At 46.6% G+C, this 20,978-nt stretch overlaps 1 protein-coding gene across 1 annotated transcript; it reads left to right on the top strand.

Moving 5' to 3' along the window:
* Nucleotides 1-300: 300 nt before the first annotated feature.
* TNFRSF9 (TNF receptor superfamily member 9) lies at nt 301-15,078 on the top strand. Its single transcript, XM_066372007.1, has 7 exons — nt 301-468; nt 1,767-1,874; nt 2,265-2,402; nt 3,133-3,199; nt 4,367-4,497; nt 5,055-5,189; nt 14,139-15,078. The coding sequence occupies exons 1-7, from the start codon at nt 369-371 to the stop codon at nt 14,228-14,230; spliced, it is 771 nt and encodes a 256-aa protein (XP_066228104.1). The 5' UTR covers nt 301-368; the 3' UTR covers nt 14,231-15,078.
* Nucleotides 15,079-20,978: the final 5,900 nt, after the last annotated feature.

Below are 20,978 nucleotides of genomic sequence, written 5' to 3'. Positions count from 1 at the left end.
AGAGAGAGAGAAAGAAGGGAAAAGGGGAGGGGTGGAGAAGCAGATGGTCACTTCTCCTGTATGCCCTGACCTGGAATTGACCTGGGACATCCACATGCCAGGCCAGTGCTCCATCACTGAGCCAACTGGCCAGGGCCAGCTTTTTCAAATTTACTGCCTTTCCTTTACTAATCGTTCTTGAAAAAACCCCGAGTTAGTCTTGTGGAATCATACAGGTAATGACAGAGATGTATAAGTCTGAATGGAGAAACCACCTCATTCCTGTAAATGTTTACCTTTTGCAGAGTGGTATTTGTGAAACAGCCAACTTTGATTAAAATTCTTCTGGGATCTGCTTTACTAGTACCATATCCGTGGAAGACATCATCATGGGAAAAGGGTATTACAACCTGGTGGCTACGGTGCTGTTGGTGATGAATGTTGACAGGGCAAGATCCATGCAGGATACCTGTAGTTACTGCCCAGCTGGTAAGAACCAAGTTTCTGTTCTGTTGAAAACATGGTTCAGGTAGTCCAGTAGTCAGGGCCAATGAGCTCTGCTTTAGTGACCTTTTGTTCATTCATTTATGAATATTTCCAGGATGCTTTTTCTTCAGCTGTGTGAACAAAGCCAAGTCACTTAATTGTGGAGCCCCAGTTTGTCATCTAGAGATACTGAGAGAATCTGTTTCATAGACTTACTTGCTGGGAGGATCCTATGCTGGGCTAACTCACGAGAAGACCTCAATGTTAGCCGTGTGTGTGAGAACCGGTGCTCAAACTGGGGGCACAGCAGGGAATAAGCAGGGGGGGGGCACAGAGTGGGGGAAGGCAGACACGGGTACCAATGAAGAATATCAATCTCCTCCTAAATCTCATCATATTGATCTCCATTGATCAAGACAACTCATTCTGCTTTATTCAATAGCTAAAGGAAACTATTTTCTTTCTGTGGACTTATTTGTTGCAATGTCTATACTTACGTTATTCTTATTTCTGTGACTGTGCTGAGGGCCATCTTACAAATGTACATGGTACTTTTAAAGATTTTATTTGTTGATTTTACAGATAGGAGAAGGGAGGATGGGGAGCAAGAAGTATCAACTCATAGTTGTTGCATCACGTTAGTTGTTCCATGCTTGCTTGTTGCTTCTGGTATGTGCCTTGATCCAGCAAGCCGAGGGTTTTGAACTGGCAACCTCAGCATTCCAGGTCAACGCTTTATCCACTGTGCCACCACAGGCCAGGTGCCAATGTATACTTTTTTTTTTCTTCCTGAAGTGAGAAGCGGGGAGGCAGAGAGACAGACTCCCGCATGTGCCCTACCAGGAGCCACCCGGCATGCCCACCAGGGGGCGATACTCTGCCCATCGGAGGCATTGCTCCACTGCGGCTTGAGCCATTCTAGCGCCTGAGGCGGAGGCCATGGAGCCATCCTCAGCGCCCAGGCCAACTTTGCTCCTGTGGAGCCTTGGCTGCGGGAGGGGAAGAGAGAGAGAGAAAGAAGAGGGAGAAGGGTGGAGAAGTAGATGGGTGCTTCTCCTGTGTGCCCTGGTTGGGAATCGAACCTGGGACTTCCACATACCAGGCTGACGCTCTACCACTGAGCAAACTGGCCAGGGCTCAATGTATACTTTTAAAAACTCCATAAACAAAATAAAGTCTATCATGGTGGCAGCTAGAAAACTAATTATTGTTCCATAGTCTAGTTTTCTTCTGAACTTCACAGTGCCCCGGGTGGCAATAATCCATTGTCAGACGTGGACAACTGTGATCTACCTTCTCAGGTACTTTCTGTGGGGAAAGCAAGGATCGGATTTGCATTCCCTGTCCTTCAAACAGTTTCTCCAGCACCAGCGGACAAAAGGCCTGTGACATCTGCCGGCGGTGTGAAGGTATGATTTCAAAGATGTATTCTTCATTCGGGGGCTCTCTGGGAAGCCAAGACCTTATCCCCTAGAGTACAGATCTCTACTGACAGTCCAGTGTTAGAGGTGCTGGTCCTTCCGGCAGGAGACAGGCCCAGTGAGCTAACCTACCGTGACAGCACTTATTTGTGGACTGAGCTTTATAAATACTGGAGGAAGCATTCATTTAACAAGAGAGAACATTTCCATTAGCATAGTGTAAAAAATGTCTTATATCCAGATGCAAAAGTAAAATGTAATACTCTAAGGTCCCTGGGAACAGTTTAAGGAGAGTGAGCATGGTTTTTTATTGCAGAACATACATTTGTTTCCTGGATTTGGAGGTCAGGTGCAATGTAACGTTGGAGGGCTTTGTAGGTGTTTTCAGGACTAAGAAGGCATGCTCCCCCACCAGCAACGCAGAATGTGAGTGCTTCGCAGGATTCTACTGCCAAGGGGCCGGATGTACTATGTGTACACAGGACTGTAAACAAGGTCAAGAATTAACCACAGACGGTAAGCATGGTCTTCATCAATCTCGTGCAACTTTGTTATCTAGACGTAAGTCATTAGCTTAGGTATTGTTGTTTTTGTCTTTTAAAAATTTATTTAACACAGATGCATGCACTCTGGCAATTTCACAAGCTAAAGGCATACAGAATAATACCTCTTATGTTAAGCCAAATTATAATAAGCCAAATAAAGAAATAGCATACTCCAAATAAGTGGCAGGTTAATCACATTATTATTGTTCCAGGCAAAGGGAAGATGAAGGAATAAAGACTCAAATTACTATGGGATGTACCTTCTTAGACCTGAAGGCATGCGGGAGAGAGGTCAACCCAGAGAGCCGATTCCTAGCTGTCAGCGCTGAAGTGCGCTCTGGGCCTTTTGAATATAAAAGAAAGCAGATCTCTAGACCCTTGAAGTAACAAGGAATGAGCTGCTGAGTCAAATATAGGATAGTTACAAACCGTTTTTCAATCGATGGAAGTGATTCGAAATCACACTTGTTATTCACAGGACCACACGTTTTCACACATTCTGCACGCACAGACACACTGCTGTGTGCTGACGGATGGAAAACGTCAGCCATCGTAGGGTTGGGTTCCAACAATCATCGAACAATCTCTGTGTAGACTGAATTAAGGTCATGACTTGATGACGTGACTCGGTTCATCCCAGGGAAAGTTATGAAACGATGACAGTGCTTCCTTTTTAATTATTGCTTCGATTGTTACACCAGGTTGTAGAGACTGTAACTTTGGGACATTTAATGATCAGAAGCGTGGCACCTGTCGACCCTGGACTGAGTATGTATAATTTCCTTGTGCTTAATCAACAAAGAATCGGGGTTAATTTCTTTCCTTTTCTTTTTTAAGACAAAGGATGTTATCAGTGAAGCTTTTTAAAATCAATCAAGTGTAGACATGGAATAGCACAGGATAAGGCAGAGTGGAGGACAGGATAGGAACACAGACTTGATACGCAAATTGGGCATTTTCTCCAGAAACAGTGCCCAGAGCGTCCAGGTCAGAGTGGCCAATGGGACTCTGTTACTGTCTGTCCCAGGTGTTCTGCTTCCTTCCGGTCTCTCTGCTGCCTCTTCCCTTCCATCCTTAACCAGTTCATCTTTAGGTGGGCAGTGCCCAGCACTGAGACGGATGCACAAGTCTGCACAGTTCCCTCAAAAACATAATGTGGACGTGAGCAAACAGGACATCACAGGTAGTGAAGGCGGCCAACAGTGGACATAGGGACACTGCAGTTGACTTGTGCTATCTGGACCCGACCTACTCACAGTGTGGTCCGCCAACAGGTGCTGATGCACAGCCTGCTGCCTGTCCCTGTCATGGCCAGAGCCCCGCAGGCATGAAGAGGAAGCATTCTGAGGCTTTTAAGGCAAACTGGCGGTCCTGTGCACCCGGCAGCTCTATAATAAAAAAGACTTAGGTCCTGTAGGTTGTATGCCTTTGCCCTTTTTTTCATTTGATTTTCTTAGTAGAAAATTATCTTTATTATTATTTTACATTTACATTCTTACTGTGGTTTACGAAAATAGTGGCCTGTAACAGATTGGAAAGTTTGTTTATTCTTTTTTAAAAGGTGTTTCAACACCAGTCATTCAGAAGAGTCAAATGAGTCTGCATGGGAGGTGGGACTGAACTGAGCTCTGGAGAACGGGTGGGGGAGGGGGAAGGGACAGACTAACCAGGCAAACTGTCGGAGCGGAGCTGCGCTGTCACCGGGCCAGGCTCCTCCAGCGGAAGGAGAGTCCGGTTCGGTGGGTGGAGTTGGGTGAATCATGGAGAACCACCAGAGCTGAGTGAACTCTGGAGGGAGCCAGGTGGTCAAGGGCGGGTGTTTCAATCTTTGTCACTAGGGCCACTTCATTGGGCAGAAAATGTCAAATGTTTTTCATTCTGATGCTCTGTACCCAAATTAATGATCTGAACCTCTTTTTTGTTGAACCGTCAAAGCTGTTCTTTGGCTGGGAAGACGGTACTTGTGCATGGGACCAAGGAGCGAGATGTGGTGTGTGGACCAGCTTCGGGCAACTTCTCTTCAGGCACATCTGCCACCACCGTGCCTGCCCCTGCCACAAAGCCAGGTAGCTGGTTTGTTGCTGTCAAATCAATGTGACTGTCCTCTGGCTATTCCCATTGGAATCTGACTCCCCCAGTATCGCGAGGTCTCCCATCCCTGGTCCCTGCCTCCAGGGGGCGCCTGCTGTGGGCCTCCCTCCTCTTACCCTGGCATTGGGGGACCTCTCGATTTTTGAGGCATTTGTTGTTTAGTCTGGGACGTTCGTTAGTAAGCAGAGCAAGGTGAGACCTGACCCAGACCACACCATACCTTCGATAAAGCCCAGTAAAGGAAACCACAGTGTCCTGTAGTCTCTGTGTCAAATGCAGAAAGGTAAATAGAGAAAAGCCAAAGCCCTTAATTTTTGTGGGTCTCTCAGAAAATTATTAAGGTTTTTAAATGTTTTCTTTAAAGAAAGTTTTCTTCACATGCTGGCAAGTTCACTACATCAGCTGGTTGGAGGAGGCCAGGGTCCCCTTTGCCCAGACCACTTCTCCCCGGGCTGAGGGTGTGCAGCTGGGTAGCAACATGAGGGTCCTCGCGGGTGACGCTGTCTCATGCATCTCTGCTCCTCTTTCCAAGGCCACGCCCCCATGATCAGCATCTTCGTTCTGGCACTGGTGGTGACCTTGGCGCTGTTCCTGTTGTTCTTCCTCACGCTCCGCTTCTCTGTCGTTAAACATGGCAGGAAGAAACTGCTGTACATATTCAAGCAACGTAAGACTAATATATGTGTGTCTGATGTGAGCTCTTCTGGGGCCAGGCATTTTACAGTAGAAAGGGAAAGATGGCGATTTACGTTCTAGAAACTAGGTTAGTATAACGCCATGATTATCGGGCACAAGGGATGTTTGGCAACATCTTTTCAGATGTTTCGGGGGTCATTCCCTGGGGGGGGCAGGGTGGGATGCTTCTGACATCCAGTGAGCGGGCTGGGATGCCCCCAGCAAACAGCTGCCTGGCCCAAGTGTCAATAGTGTCAGGCCAAGAGAGCTGGCAAGAGCAGAACATAACCCAAGGGTCCCAGAGAAATGGCAATTTAAGGATGTGCGGTCTTGGATAACTCTGTGTGTGTGTGCATGTGAGTGCATGCATGTGTGTGTGTGTGTAGGTGTGCATGTGTGTGCGGCGAGTCAGTCGTGCACACAGGACCTAGGAGGAGGGGGATCAGAAAATAACGAGGGGCAGTACCCTGTTCCTCGGCCTGCTTAGTGGCCTTACCCTGGGCCAGACTCGCAGGGTGAGAAGGCACAGAGAACTCAGAGGGTGTCCGTCCGATAGAGGGATAGGACACTAATCTGGAGTAAATGAAATACTTTAATAGTGGACTTCCTTTACTGAACTATGATACTATTTCCATACAAAACTTGGCAAGTGCCAGGCAGGAGTCAGCACTTACTAAATGACACCTATTAGTCTTTATTAGTATTTATTCCAAAAGGCTTGTAGATGGGGGGTGGGAGTGGACAATCTGTTCTTTGTCTTCATGGAGAACAGAACCATAGATCCAGGCTAGACTCCGAGAGGCTATGCTGTAGCCCACAATGTTAGCAATATAGGAGGGACAGTCTCAGTAAAGTCTTATCTAAAGGTGCACCACACTAACTCGTATAGAGGATCTTTTGAAAACAATAGAAAATCTTTTTACACTGCACCATATCACATACAGGAAAAGATGCAATCAGGTCAAGTTAACAGATTCTTGCAAAATAAACACCCGCATCCCCCTTCCTGGGTCAAGAAACAGAAGGTTATCCACTCCTAAAAAGCCCTGCCTGTCCTTCCAGATGAAAAGCCTCCGCCCCACCAGACCTGACCCACCTAGAATTCTGTGGTAGTCACTCCCTTGCTCTTATTTATAGTTTCGCTACCTAACATGTATTTTCTGTATCTAGTCTGTCTCTGCTTTCTTTCCTGACACATTGTATTATTATGATTCATCCAAGTATTGCATTTACCTTAATTGATTTCTATTGTCCAACACTCTTCTATTGAATGACAACTTCATCTTTTGTTGATCCCTTCTATTATTGTCTGTAATCCAGTGTGGGGCTATTACAGACAATGGGGTTCCAATATTTTTGTCTGCTTATCTCAGTACACATAAGCACATGTTTTTGTGTGTGTTTTTTTAACCTAGAAATAAAATTTCTAGGTCCTTAATAGATATACCAAACTGTAGAGAACAATGGTGGGGCCCCACTGTCACTTTCCCAGATGCTGAGGCAAGTTCCTTCTGCTCCAATCTTTGCTGACACTTGGCATAGTCAGACTTCCTAATTTTTATCTCTCTGGTGGGTGGATAGTAGATCTCATTGTGGTTCTAATTTGCATTTCCCTGATTTCTAGTGAGATGGGACTTTTCTCATGTTATACCGGCTGCTTGGATTTCCTCTTTTGCGAAGTGCCGATCAAGTCTTTTGAGCATTTTTCTTTTTTTTTTTCTTTTTTTCTTTTTTTTTTTTTTTTTTAATTTTTCTGAAGCTGGAAACGGGGAGAGACAGTCAGACAGACTCCCGTATGCGACCGACCGGGATCCACCTGGCACGCCCACCAGGGGGCAATGCTCTGCCCCTCCGGGGCGTCGCTCTGTTGCGACCAGAGCCACTCTAGCGCCTGGGGCAGAGGCCAAGGAGCCATCCCCAGCGCCCCGGCCATCCTTGCTCCAATGGAGCCTCGCTGCGGGAGTGGAAGAGAGAGACAGAGAGGAAGGAGAGGGCGAGGGGTGGAGAAGCAGATGGGCGCTTCTCCTGTGTGCCCTGGCCGGGAATCGAACCCGGGACCCCTGCACGCCAGGCCGACGCTCTACCACTGAGCCAACCGGCCAGGGCTTGAGCATTTTTCTATTGGGTTGTCTGCCCTTTTCTTATTAACGCACAGGAATCCTTTCACCTGTTGCCCATGCTCTGCAAATATCTTTTTCCAATCTGTGGTTTGCTCTCTGACTCTCTTGTTGAGGTCTAAGCCTTTGATCGAAACCTCTCACATAAAGAACTAACCCGCCCATCGCCACCCAAACTGCCACAATGTCCTTTATAAAATGATTTTCAAAAGCATCTATGAGTAATTAGAGCCTTATGAGTTGCCAATGAAACTGTATTCCATTTTTAAACATTTTAGGTCATTTTTAGAAACTTTCTATTTTGAAATAATTATAGATTCACAGGAAGTTGTAAAGATGGTACAGAAAAGTCTCATGTGCCATTCATGGGGTTACAGTTCATGTCACTATGGTACAAGATCAGAATGAGGCATGTGATGTTGGTGCATTTGGTGTGTATACTTGCATGTCATTTTATCGCACATGCAGATTGGTGTAACCACCAGTGCCATCAATCCACGGAACTATTCCACTACCACAAAGATCTCCCTCCTGCTTGTCCTTCGTAGTCACCTCGCACCCTCCCTGCCTCCCATCCCAGACCCCTGGCAACTACATATCTGTTTTCTATCTTTACTATTTTGTCTTTTTAAGAGTGGTTTTTTGTGGGGGGGGGGGGTTGGCAGAGACAGAGGGTCAGAGAGAGGGACAGGTAGGGACAGTCAGGAAGGGAGAGAGATGAGAAACAGCAATTCTTTGTTGCGGCTCCTTAGTTGTTCATTGATTGATTTCTCATATGTGCTTTGACCCAGGGGGGGGGGGGCTACAGCAGACCGAGTGACCCCTTGCTCGAGCCAGCAACCTTGGGCTCAAGCTGGTGAGCCCTGCTCAAACCAGATGAGCCCGCGCTCAAGCTGGTGACCTCAGGGTCTCGAACCTGGGTCCTCCACATCCCAGTCTGATGAGCCTGGTCAGGCTCAAGAGTGTTATATAAATGGATCATGAATATATATATATATATCATGAATATATATATATATATATATATATATATATATATATATAAAACCTTTGGGGATTGGCTTTGTTTCACTCAATGCCATTGAAATCCAGCCAAGTCCCTGTGTGTTTCCATAATTTGCTGACAGGTCATCCCTGGTGTGGGTGGACCAACTTGTCTCACCACTCACCGAGGGAGAGCGTGGGGTGGTTTCCAGGTTTTGAGTATTGCCTTTGAAGCTGCTATGAATGGTTTTGTACAGGTTTTGTGTGGACAGAAGTTCACATATTTCCAAGACAAATTCCCGGGAGTGAGATTGCTGGTCACATGGCAAATCTGTTTTTTGTGGGGTTTTTGTTGGGGTTTTTTTTTGTTGTTTTTTTTAAGAAACCATCAGACTATTTTCCAAAGAGCTGTACCGTTTAACATCCCACCAGCAACACAGGAGACATCCACTTTCTCTGCGCCCAGCCAGCACTTGGCGTCACCACGGTTCCCTCTCTCTGCTTTCCAGTAGGGGTGCAGCGACAACCCCTGGGGTCCTCATGGCCTTTCCCGAGGGGCTGCGCATCTTTCCACACATTCATTTCTTTTTAACTTTTCTTAACTGAAGAGTGGGGAGGCAGAGACAGACTCCCGCATGTGTCCCGACTGGGATCCACCCGGCAAGCCGTCTATGGGGCCAGGGGATGCTCTGTGCATTTGGGGCCATAGCTCCATTGCTTGGTAACCTAACTATTCTAGTGCATGAGGCGAGCCCATGAAGCCATCCTCAACGCTGGAGGTCCAACTTGCTCCAACCCAGCTATGGCTGCAGGAGGGGGAGAGAGAGAGAGAAGGGGGGTAGGGGTGGAGAAGCAGAGGGGCGCTTCTCCTATGTGCCCTGACCAGAAATCTAACCGGGACATCCATATGCTGGGTTGACGCTCTACCACTGAGCCAACCAGTCAGGGCCTTACACTCCTCCTCTGTTCACGTATCTTCTTCAGCAAAATATTCCATCATGATTTTTGCCCTTTTTTTCGATTGAAGTGGTTTGGTTTACTATAGACATTTGAAAATTCTTCATATCTTCTAGATAGGACTCCTTTGTCACATGAGGCAGTTTGTACATATTTTCTCACAGTCTGTAGATGGCCTTTTCATCCTCTTCCCAGGGGCTTTTGCAGAGAAAAAGTATTTTATTTTTTACAAAGTCCAGGTTTTGTTTGTTTTTTTGTGACAGAGACAGAGAGAGGGACAGATAGGGACAAACAGGCAGGAAAAGAGAGATGAAAAGCATCAATTCTTCGTTGCGGCTCCTTAGTCTGCTTAGTTGTTTAATGATTGCTTTCTTATATGTGCCTTGATGGAGGGGTGCAGCAGAGTGAGTGACCCCCCCCTGCTCAAGCCAGTGACCTTTGGGTTCAAGCCAATGACCATGGAGTCATGTCTATGATCCCATGCTCAAGCCAGCAACCCTGCACTCAAGCTGGTGAGCCTATGCTCAAGCTGGATGAGCCCGCGCTCAAGCCAGTGACCTTGGGGTTTTGAACCTGGGTCCTCCACGTCCCAGTCTGATGCTCTATCCACTGTGCCACCGCCTGGTCAGGCAGTCCAGGTTTTGTTTTGTTTTGTTTTGTTTTTTATCTATGGAATCATGTCTAAGAATGCCTCACAAGTCCTAGGTCGCAAAAATTAAATTTTTTCTCCTCTGTTTTTGTCTCCATGTTTTACATTGAACTCTATGGTCCATTTTCAGTGAAGGTTTGTATACTGTGTGAGGGGTTTAGATCCAGGTTTATCTTTTTTTTGCTGTTCGGGCCCATGGCTGTCCGGCAGCTCTAGCACCATTTGTTGAAGACATCACCCACCCTCTGCTGAATCGCCTCTGTGCCTTTGTCAAAAACCAGCTGGCCGCAGGTGTGTAGGGGCTGTTACTCATTTTCTCTTCTATTCCACCAATCTACATGTATATTCTTCTGCCCACAACACACAGTCTTTTTTTTTTTTTTTTTTTTTTACAGAGACAGAGAGTGAGTCAGAGAGAGGGATAGACAGGGACAGACAGACAGGAACGGAGAGAGATGAGAAGCATCAATCATTAGCTTTTCGTTGCGTGTTGCAACTCCTTAGTTGTTCACTGATTGCTTTTTCATACGTGCCTTGATCGTGGGCCTTCAGCAGACTGAGTAACCCCTTGCTGTAGCCAGCGACCTTGGGTTCAAGCTGGTGGGCTTTTGCTCAAACCAGATGAGCCTGCGCTCAAGCTGGCGACCTCGGGGTCTCGAACTTGGGTCCTCTGAATCCCAGTCCGACGCTCTATCCACTGCGCCACCGCCTGGTCAGGCAACACACAGTCTTAATTACTGGATCTATAAGACATCTTAAAATGGGGTAGTGGTTAGGTTAGAGTGATTTCTCCCATTTTATTCTTCTTTTTCACAACTGTTTTTAGCTAGTCTAGTTCCTTTGCATTTTCATATACATTTCTGGATAATCTTTTATGGGTCTACAAAAAGTCAGCTGGGATTCTGATAGCAATGGGGTTAAACTAGCACATCAATTTGGGGAGGACTGATGTTGTTACTACATTAAGTATTCCGATCCATGAACACTGTATTTCTCTCCATTTTTTGATATTTCCTTTGACTTATTGTATCATCATTTTGTAGTTTTCAGCATGCAAGCCCTGTACATGTTTTGCTAAATTGAGGCCTCAGAATTTTTTTTTTTTAAAACAACTGTAAATGGTATGTATCCTAAATTTTGGTCTCCACATGTTTATTGCTAGTATATAGGAATATCACTGATGTTTACAGATTGACTTTGTTTCCTGTGAATTTGCTGAACTCATTTATTAGTGCTAGGAGCATTTTGTAGATTTCTTGGGATTCTCTATATAGACCAGGGGTCCCCAAACTTTTTACACAGGGGGCCAGTTCACTGTCCCTCAGACCATTGGAGGGCCGGACTATAAAAAAAAACTATGAACAAATCCCCATGCACACTGCACATATCTTATTTATTTATTTTTTTTCCATTTTTCTGAAGCTGGAAACAGGGAGAGACAGTCAGACAGACTCCCGTATGCGCCCGACCGGGATCCACCCGGCACGCCCACCAGGGGCGATGCTCTGCCCACCAGGGGGCGACGCTCTGCCCATCCTGGGCATCGCCATATTGCGACCAGAGCCACTCCAGCGCCTGAGGTGGAGGCCACAGAGCCATCCCCAGCGCCCGGGCCATCCTCGCTCCAATGGAGCCTCGGCTGCGGGAGGGGAAGAGAGAGACAGAGAGGAAAGCACGGCGGAGGGGTGGAGAAGCAAATGGGCGCTTCTCCTATGTGCCCTGGCCGGGAATCGAACCCGGGTCCTCCGCACGCTAGGCCGATGCACATATCTTATTTTAAAGTAAAAAACAAAACGGGAACAAATATAATATTTAAAATAAAGAACAAGTAAATTTAAATCAACAAACTGACCAGTATTTCAATGGGACTATGCTCCTCTCACTGACCACCAATGAAAGAGGTGCCCCTTCCGGAAGTGCAGCAGGGACCAGATAAATGGCCTTAGGGGGCCGCATACGGCCTGAGGGCCATAGTTTGGGGACCCCTGATATAGACCATAATGCTGTCTGCCAGTAGGGAAGTTTTATCTTTTCTTTCTCTATCTTTCTGCTTTTTATTTCTTTTTCTTGGCTTCTTGTGCTGGCTAGAACTTCTAGTGCTATGTAGAATAAGAGAGGTGAGTAAACGTCCTTGCCTTGCTTCTGACTTTAAGGGGAAAACATTTGAGTTTTCACCAGTAAGTATGATGTGATTCATAGTAGATCTTTATCAAGTTGAGGAAGTTCCTCCCCTATCTCTGGTTTTCTGAGAAGTATTTTAAGAACCATGAATGCATGTTGAATCTTGTCATGTGCTTTCTCTGTATCAATTTGGTATAGTTGTGTGATTTTTTTCTCCTTCATCGTGTTAAGATGATGGATTACACAGATCCTTGGGCTTTAAGCCAGTGACCTTTGGGCTCAAGCCATTGACCATGGGGTCATGTCTATGATCCTACGCTCAACCCAGCGACCCCCGTGCTCAAGCTGGTGAGCCTGTGCTCAAGCCAGTGACCTCAGGGTTTTGAACCTGGGTCCTCTGTGTCCCAGTCCAATGATCTATCTATCCACTGCACCATCGCCTGGTCAGGCTACAGAGATTCATTTTTGAATACTGAATCAGCCTTTCATCCCTGGACTCAACTCTGCCTGCTCACAGTATATAATTCTTTTTCTAAATTGCTAGAGTCTATTTGCTAATATTTTGTTAAGAATTTTTGTAGGTGGCCCTGGCTGGTTGGTTCAGTGGTGGAGCGTCGGCCTGGCGTGCAGGAGTCCCGGGTTCGATTCCTGGCCAGGGCACACTGGAGAAGCACCCATCTGCTTCTCCACCCCTCCCCCTCTCCTTCCTCTCTGTCTCTCTCTTCCCCTCCCGCAGCTAAGGCTCCATTGGAGCAAAGTTGGCCCGGGCGCTGAGGATGGCTCCATGGCCTCTGCCTCAGGCGCTAGAATGGCTCTGGTCGCAACAGAGTGATGCCCCAGATGGGTGGAGCATCACCCCCTGGTGGGCATGCCAAGTGGATGCTGGGTGGGCGCATGCGGTCTGACTGCCTCCCCATTTCCAACTTCAGAAAAATTTTAAAATAATTTATTTTTTTTTAAAAAGAATTTTTGTAGGTATACTCCCAGGGGACAGTGATTGTAGTTTTCTTTTCTAGAACCATCTTTGTCTGGTTTGGGCATCAGTGTAATACTGATTTCACAAAATTAGTTGGGACAAAACATCCCACTGGTATTTCTGAATGTCTTGCCAGTTTTTCATAAATTCTTGGAGATCGGTGGGTTATTTATATATATAGTAACAAGCATGTTGAATTGGGCAGGGCCTTGTGCTTTGTCTGGCTATAAAAATATCTGCTTAGGAGTAAAAGTTGCCCAGCAGTAACACTAATACTTTAGACTGATATGTAAAAGAAAACATAGAAGCTAATGCCTAAGTCAGTTCTTTACTTAGTAAGAGTCGGAAGTAGGGGGAGTGACTTTAACATTGGTTCTATAAGCATTTCATTCAGAAGAAACTGTCGAGTGTGTAATTTAAGTAACCCCCATTGAAACTACCTGACCGACTTTATGCATGAGTGAGTCATGTTCACGAGTATTGTTAGCCACTGTATAAAATAAAGGATAGCATCCTTTTTCAGGACTAATAAAAATATTTGGTATAGAGAAAAAAATCTTAAATAATCCCTAGTAAGAAACATTCACACTTGCCATTACCTCTCCTGTTGATGAGTTGGTTGAAATTAAGTGGGGGAATGTTTGCTACTTAGAGATGCTAGTTCTATGACTGGGATCACTAGGAAGTAAGGGTTACATGATTCAGACAGACAACCAAAGATATGTATCTTTTCTTTTTTTTTCTTTTGTATTTTTCTGAAGTGAGAAGTGGGGAGGCAAACAGACAGACTCCTGCATGTGCCGGACTGGAATCCACCCAGCAAGCCCACCAGGGGGCAATGCTCTGCCTATCTGGGGCATCGCTCCATTGCAACCAGAGCCATTCTAGTGCCTGAGGCAGAGGCCATGGAGCCATCCTCAGCGCCCGGGCCAACTTTGCTCCAATGGAGCCTTGGCTGCGGGAGGGGAAGAGAGAGATAGAGAGGAAGGAGAGGGGGAATGGTAGAGAAGCAGATGAACACTTCTCCTGTGTGCCCTGACTGGGAATCAAACCTGGGGCTTCCAGACGCCGGGCCAACGCTCTACCACTGAGCCAACTGGCCAGGGTAAGCTACGTAACTTTGAAATTGTTTTTCAGCCTTTATGAAAACTGTCCAAACTGCCCAGGAGGAGGATGCCTGCAGCTGCCGGTTTCCCGAAGAGGAGGAAGGAGAAGAGGGCAGACCATGAGCGCAGGCCCAGGCGCTGCCGGGATGCTCCCGAGAAGAACCCTCGGAGAAGCAGAGAAGCAGGAGCGACCCGCCCCCACGTCTATCTATTCTGAAACATGCCCTCCGAGATGACTCCCAGGATTACCCCCAACGCATTTCTTCTAAGTGCTAACCAGTTGGCTTTTAAAAATGTACCACATTTGACAGAACAGCAGATGAACAGAGCTGATGGCAAAGGGGCGTTTTCTAGATGATACTTGGCAGGTTTGGGCTAGTTTTTTTCTTTCTTTTTTTTTGAAATTCAGAGAGAATTATATCTTAAATCAGTCATGTAGATGAATGGTGCAGCTCATATTATTCAGGGAGGGTGTGTGTGAGTTAGTATGACATTGGACAACAAGCCAGGAGATGCAGAAAATATCCCTAACTAAATCTCCCACTGGTTTAGTCATTCAGCACAGCGGCCTCCCCCACTGTTGGGGGGAAATGATGATAATGCCCAAGTTTGGGGTCCAGAGCAAAGAAAATCTCAGACCTTAAGGAAGAGTTTTGGAAAGAGGTCAAATGTCCTTGTATCCTGCGGTCCCCTCCATCCTGGTCCTTCTGCCCTGGTCCTACCTACTCCCCTCTAAGCCAAGGCTTACATTTCTTTTTAATTATCATAAAGACTTTAAAAATAATATTTTATACACATAAACTAATACACGAAACAGGAATGAAACACAGCCAGGGAATGGAGACCCACGAGCACAATGAGTAGAGCTGGTGCAGGAGTGGCCACACTCCCCTGGGCCCAGTCTGAGACCCCACGGGCCTTTGTGTAGCCTGGGAGCTAAGACTAGTATATACATTTATTTTTTTACGTGTGTGTGTTTTTTTTTTTTTTTAATTTACTGATTGTAGAGAGGGAGAAAGAGAAAGCAAGATCATAGTTGCTTCACTTTAGTGGTTCACTGACTGCTTCTCGTCTGTGCTTTGACTGGTCAAACTCAGGGTTTTGAACTTGGGACCTCACCATTCCAGACTGACACTTTATCCACTGCACCACCCCAGGTCAGGCTTATACATGGTTTTTAAAATCCAAAGAAGTATAATATCTCATGACATGTAAAATTATATGAGACTCAAATTTCAGAGTCTATAAATGAAGTCTTATTGGAATGCACAGCCACAACCACTTACTTACTGATTGCCCAAGGCAGCCTCTGCATTATGACAGCAGAGTTGAATGGTGGTGACAGGGGACTCCATGGCCCACGCCGCCTAAGCTATTTAGTATCTGACCCTTTATAGGGCCATGGTCAAGGTCAGAGCACCCATCGGTGTGCTGTGTCTCTCCCTCATCTTCTGCCTACCTTCCCACCCCACCCCAAAGCGACCTTGCTCAGGAATGTTGGGTCTGTTACCCTTGCTTTAAAAAAAATTATATAAACAAACTATTTTATTTAGTTTTGTGTGTTTTTGAGATTTCTGACAATGATACTGTGCTGTGTGAAGACTTCTGTCACTTGCTTTAATGACTCAAAATATTTATAAGACGCCTTCACGTGATGGTGTGTAGCTAGAATGCATTTATTTTGACTGCTGTATAATTTCGCAAATAAACAGGAATTTACCAATCCATTTTCTACCAGAGGACATGTGGGTGTTTCCAGCTTTTTGCAATTATGAATAACGTAGCTATAAATGTTCTTTTGTGCGTTTCCTGTGTAAGAGGGTCTCTAGAAAAACTTCCTTAGGATGAAGTCTCTGAGTATTAGATCGTGTGAATGTTCAACCTGCTGACCGAGGACCCATATCAGTAAGGGCATGCTGACTTAGGCAGAAATAATAAGCAGCTCCTCAGATCTTTGGGTCAGAACAAATCAGCAGAGGTGGCTTTTGCCGTGCTCACAGGCCTGTTGCGGGTTGCGGGTTGCGGGTTGCGGGCTGGCTACGGCTCTCTCTGTCCCACGTTATTTCACGCTGGGATTTCAGTGGAGACAGCAGCTTCTGCTAGGAACGTTGGTGCTCTCCTGGCAAAGGGACACCCTCCGCTCACAGTTGGTCTAGATTCTAACCTTCAGAGCAAGTCACACCGCCCAGCTTGGCATCAACAGGGCCAAGAGAGTCTTCTTCACACAGGGAGGGGCAGAAAATATTTCTGAACAATTAGAAGGCTACTGGGGTGACAGACTGCTTTGCGAAGTAGTTGTTCGAGCTCATGCTCTTGTCAGAGATAGCTACACGTTCTGCTGTGCCCCGCCCTCGCTACCTCCTGGCATTATCAGACTCTTGATTTTGCCAGTCCTGGTGGGTTTCCGATGACATCTCACTTGGTCTTATTTTGCATTTCCTTGATTACTAATGAGCATTTTGTCAGGAAAGTTCTTTTATACCATTTGTATTTCTTTTTTTGTGCAACAAATGCTTCTGTTTTTTGCTCATTTTAAAAACATGCTTGTCTCTTTCTTTTTGGCTCCTAGAAGGTCTTTATTATATATTGTAGATAATCATTGGTCACACCTATGTGTTATCAATATCTGCTCTGTTCGTTATTTTTTTCCCTCTTTTTAATTGTATCTTTTTGGTAGTAAGAGGGGACAGTTCTTAATGTAATTTGGTTAAATTTACATATTTCTTATATGGTTAACTTTTTTGTTGTTGTTTCCTGTTGAAAGAAACTCTTCCCTGCCTCAATGACATAAAGATATTTCTTCACATTTTATTCTAAGTCTTAGCTCTGTCGTTCGTGTTTAAGACTGACCCATCGAGTGATCTTTGTGTATGCTGTGAAGCAGTGACCCGATGGTGAGTTCTGTATATGACAGACACAGCCTAGTCCCCTTCGTTCATTTATGGAATGACACATGTTTTCCCCGTGGACATGTCATACCGCCTGTCAATCACTCGGGTTCCACAAAGCCAAGGGTTGGTTTCTGTTCCGTTGGTTTACTTGCACTGTGTTTGTTACAGCAGCCGTAGACTAGCGCGGTATCTAGTAGGACAGGTCTTTAATACCCTTCAATAAAGTTTTATAGTTTCAACAGAATTTGTTTCTGCGTTTTTTGTTAGTCTTCTTTCTATACTTGGTTCTTGATATTTTTTCTACTTATTTTTTTTAAGTGAGAGGAGAGAAAATAGTGAGATAGACTCCAGCATGCACCCCAATTGGAATCCTCCTTGCAATTCCTGTCTGGGGCCGATGCTCGAATCAACACAGCTATCCTCAGAGCCCAGGGCTGATGCTAGAATCAACCGAGCCACTGGCGGCGTTCAATAGGCATTGAGTGTTCCTCCCCTCCCCCTCTCTAAAATAAATTTTAATAGATTTTTTTAAAAGATTTTTTAAAAAGAAAAAGAACAGCATCAATTGCAGACGATGACTCAGTTGGTGGGTCTGTCTTCTTCAATTTGGATTTAAACTTCAACATTCCAACAAAACGACTGCCTGAATGTATTTTCTTATGCTTTGGCATAAGTACCATTGCAGATGTTCAGAAAACGTTGGTTGTTTTAACTAAAATAAAGTACCTGCACTTGGATTTTAATCTTGTGCACCTGGTATTCTGGCAAGAATGCCTTTGTTGGTGGTGCAATCCTTTTCAAATAGGAGGCAGAACCGTGGTTGGTGGCTCTGTCCCCTGCCCCTAGTCTCTGGTTCAAGCCCCAGTCAGGGTACATATGAGAAGCAGTCAATGGAAAACTAAGTGGAACAATGAGTTGATGCCTTTTTCTCTATCTCTCCTCCTGTCTCAAATAAAACAATAAAATAAATTAAAATAAAATAAAATCAGAGGCAGAGCAGTTTAGGGAGTTTACAAAGCCAAAACCACCTCAGAAATAGGGAGAGATGTAATTTTTTTTTTCTTTCCCCTTCCAAACCACGCGGCTATTAATCTAATGCGGCTTCCCCTCTGAGTTTGGACACCTGGTGTTCACTTTCCATTGTTCTTTATCCGCTCATACAGAGAAACAGTCATGCGCAGAGGCTTGGGTCGCCCGAAATAACCCCGCTGGACTCCCTGGTCCTTGACCGTAAACACAGACAAGCCAGCTTCCTCGGTCCCTCCGGCAGGGGCTCTTTATTACACAGACCACACGATGACTTCAGCACCGCCGACACAGGCGTAATGTGCAAAAGTTATCAACGAAAAACACAGGAATTTGGAGGAAGAGTCATCTTTTCCCCTAAATGACAGTGAACGAGGAAAGAAAAGCAAGACAGAAGGAAATGACTCCCTTTGGGGGGTTCACTTAGGAAATCCGATTGTTAAGCTTTAACAGAAATTAAAGCAAAGGTCTGTGACCAAAATGAGGTAGGTGGACACGTTTAGGGATGCATAGGTTGGAAACAGTTTTCTCAGTGCTTAAAAACAAGCTCAGGCTCCTCCTGAAACAAAACGTGATTTTCTCCTGCAGTGGAAGGTGTCGCTCTGATGGAAACTTCTGAGATGAGGGGCGTCTGGCTGCTAAGGTGCGGTGCGTGCTCGCCCCCTCTGCAGGGCAGGCGTTTCCATCTGGGGGCGGGTGCGCCCCCGGACCACAGCGCGGGGGACTTCCGTGCGGTCTCCCTGGGAGGGCGATCATTATCTATGTTTTCAAACAGGACTCTATAATAAAAATATCATTTTCACACACACTCACAAAGATAAAAATAGCTTATTGAAAAGAACCTTTCTAACCCAGATGCATCAAATCACACAGGCTGATCGTTACACGACGGGCTGTCCTCTGCGAACCCTGGAAGCAGACTCCGGGGCCGAGGCGGGTGCAGGATGTAGAGTCTGGGCTCTCTTTAGCTCCCAACAATGGATGTATTAGTCACAGGAAAACGAGCCCCGTTTTGACGTCAATATGGAGTCCCATGGTTGTATTTCAAAGTGAGGATCAGGGAAGCCTTTCAAACATGTCTTTTACAACATCATCGCAGAGGCCGATTCTGACAAATCCGTTGAAGGGGCTCAGTCTGAAATACAGGGGTCCCTTCACTGCTCTGCGCAGAGAGACACCAGGCAAGGACGCAGGGAGAAAGGCCCCGCCTGCACGGAGCGCTGTGAGTCCAGGGGACTGACAGATTCAGCCCGTTAAGAGACGCAACCACAGGGGTTGGTGCAGAAAGCTGAGTGCCGCGCCTGAGTGCGGGGAGGGGGCGTGCTCTGGGAGGGGGCGTGCTCTGGGAGGGGCGTGTTCTGGGAGGGGTGGAGGCGTGCTCTGGGAGGGGGCGTGCTCTGGGAGGGGTGGAGGCGTGCTCTGGGAGGGGGCGTGCTCTGGGAGGGGTGGGAGCGTGTTCTGGGAGAGGTGGGGGCGTTCTCTGGGAGAGGTGGGAGCGTGCTCTGGGAGGGGTGGGGGCTTCCTCGGGACGTGCAGGAGGTACAAGGCTGAGTGTTGCCCAGAAGAAGCAGAGGGCCCAGGTAAATGGGAGGGTCGGGGACTGGGAAGGAGCGGAGATGAAGGCCTCTGCGGGGTCAGCAGGGACCAGACATCCAGATTTTATAAGCGAAGTTAAGAAGTTTGAATTTTAAACTATGGACCCTGACTAAGGAGCCATGGAAGGGATCTGATCAGATTCACATGTTAGAAAGGTCTCCCTGGCACAATGAGGAAAATACATGACAGTGACGGTGGCTTTTCCAGGTGAGGGACTCATCTGGGCAGGGTGCTGGCTCCTGGTTTAGGCATCGGGAGGCAGGGGTACCACCTGTAGGATGCTATGGGATGCCCCAGTGGAGGGACCACATGGTGGAGGAGATGGCAGGGCAGGATGGCCTCTCGAGAGGTCCAGGGCAGGGTCTCTGGAGTCCAACAGAGGAGGGTCAGGACCATCAAAGGCCACCAAGAGGCTAGAGAGGTGACAAGAAAATGTACATTGGGTTTAGCACCAAAGCAGTCACCTTAATGGGAGCCCTTCCGGGGACACGTTAACTGAGGAAGCCAGACCACGGGAGCCAAGGGGTACATGAGCTCGGAAAAGGCCCAGGAGACCGTCCCTGGGGTGGGCTTTTCCAGGAGGGAGTGACAGGTCAGCGGGACAGGAAACTGAAGATACAAGAGAGTGAACAAAAACATCCAAAGTTCACATTTTACACATTAATTATGTACTTGTTATAGAGGCTATTATTCAATCTTTCTGAAGAGGTGTGAGCAAACACACTTTTTTAGAGAGAGAGAAAGAGAGAGAGGGAGAGACAGGAAGGGAGATGGGAAACATCAACTCATAGTTATATCACTTTAGCTGTTCATTGACTGCTTCTCATACGTGCCTTGACCTGGGGAGACTCAAGCTGAGCCGGGACCCTTTGCCCGAGCCAGTGACCTTGGGCTCAAGCCAGCAACCATAGAATCATAGTGATGATCACACGCTCAAGCTGGCGAGGCTGTGCTCAAGCTGGCGACTTCAGGGTTTCGAACTTGGGACCTCGGCATCCCAAGTCGAAGCTCTATCCACTGTGCCACCACCGGTCAGGCAGCAAATACACTGGGACGCACAGGGTGATGACAGGACACCCGGAGCCAGCAGCCTCTGCTGGCAAATGAGAACTTCCAAGGGGAAATGGAGTCAGCCAGGGGAAGCTGAAGTGTACCCCTCCATCCTCCCAGTCTCTGTGGGAGAGAGAAGAAGCACAAAGCCTTCTGTGACAAAGCTGGCTGTACAGACTGGTGTATATATTGCATCCTGAAGAGAGTTCACCACAATCATGGCCTGACGTTACATTGTATAATTATTCATTTTGTATCGTCTGCCAACCACTGAGAGCAGGGGTCTCTCTGATTCTCTGCTGTCACCC

The sequence above is a fragment of the Saccopteryx leptura genome, chromosome 3, assembly GCF_036850995.1.
Source record: "Saccopteryx leptura isolate mSacLep1 chromosome 3, mSacLep1_pri_phased_curated, whole genome shotgun sequence".
Taxonomy (NCBI): domain Eukaryota; kingdom Metazoa; phylum Chordata; class Mammalia; order Chiroptera; family Emballonuridae; genus Saccopteryx; species Saccopteryx leptura.
This window is presented reverse-complemented; position numbering and strand designations above follow the sequence as displayed.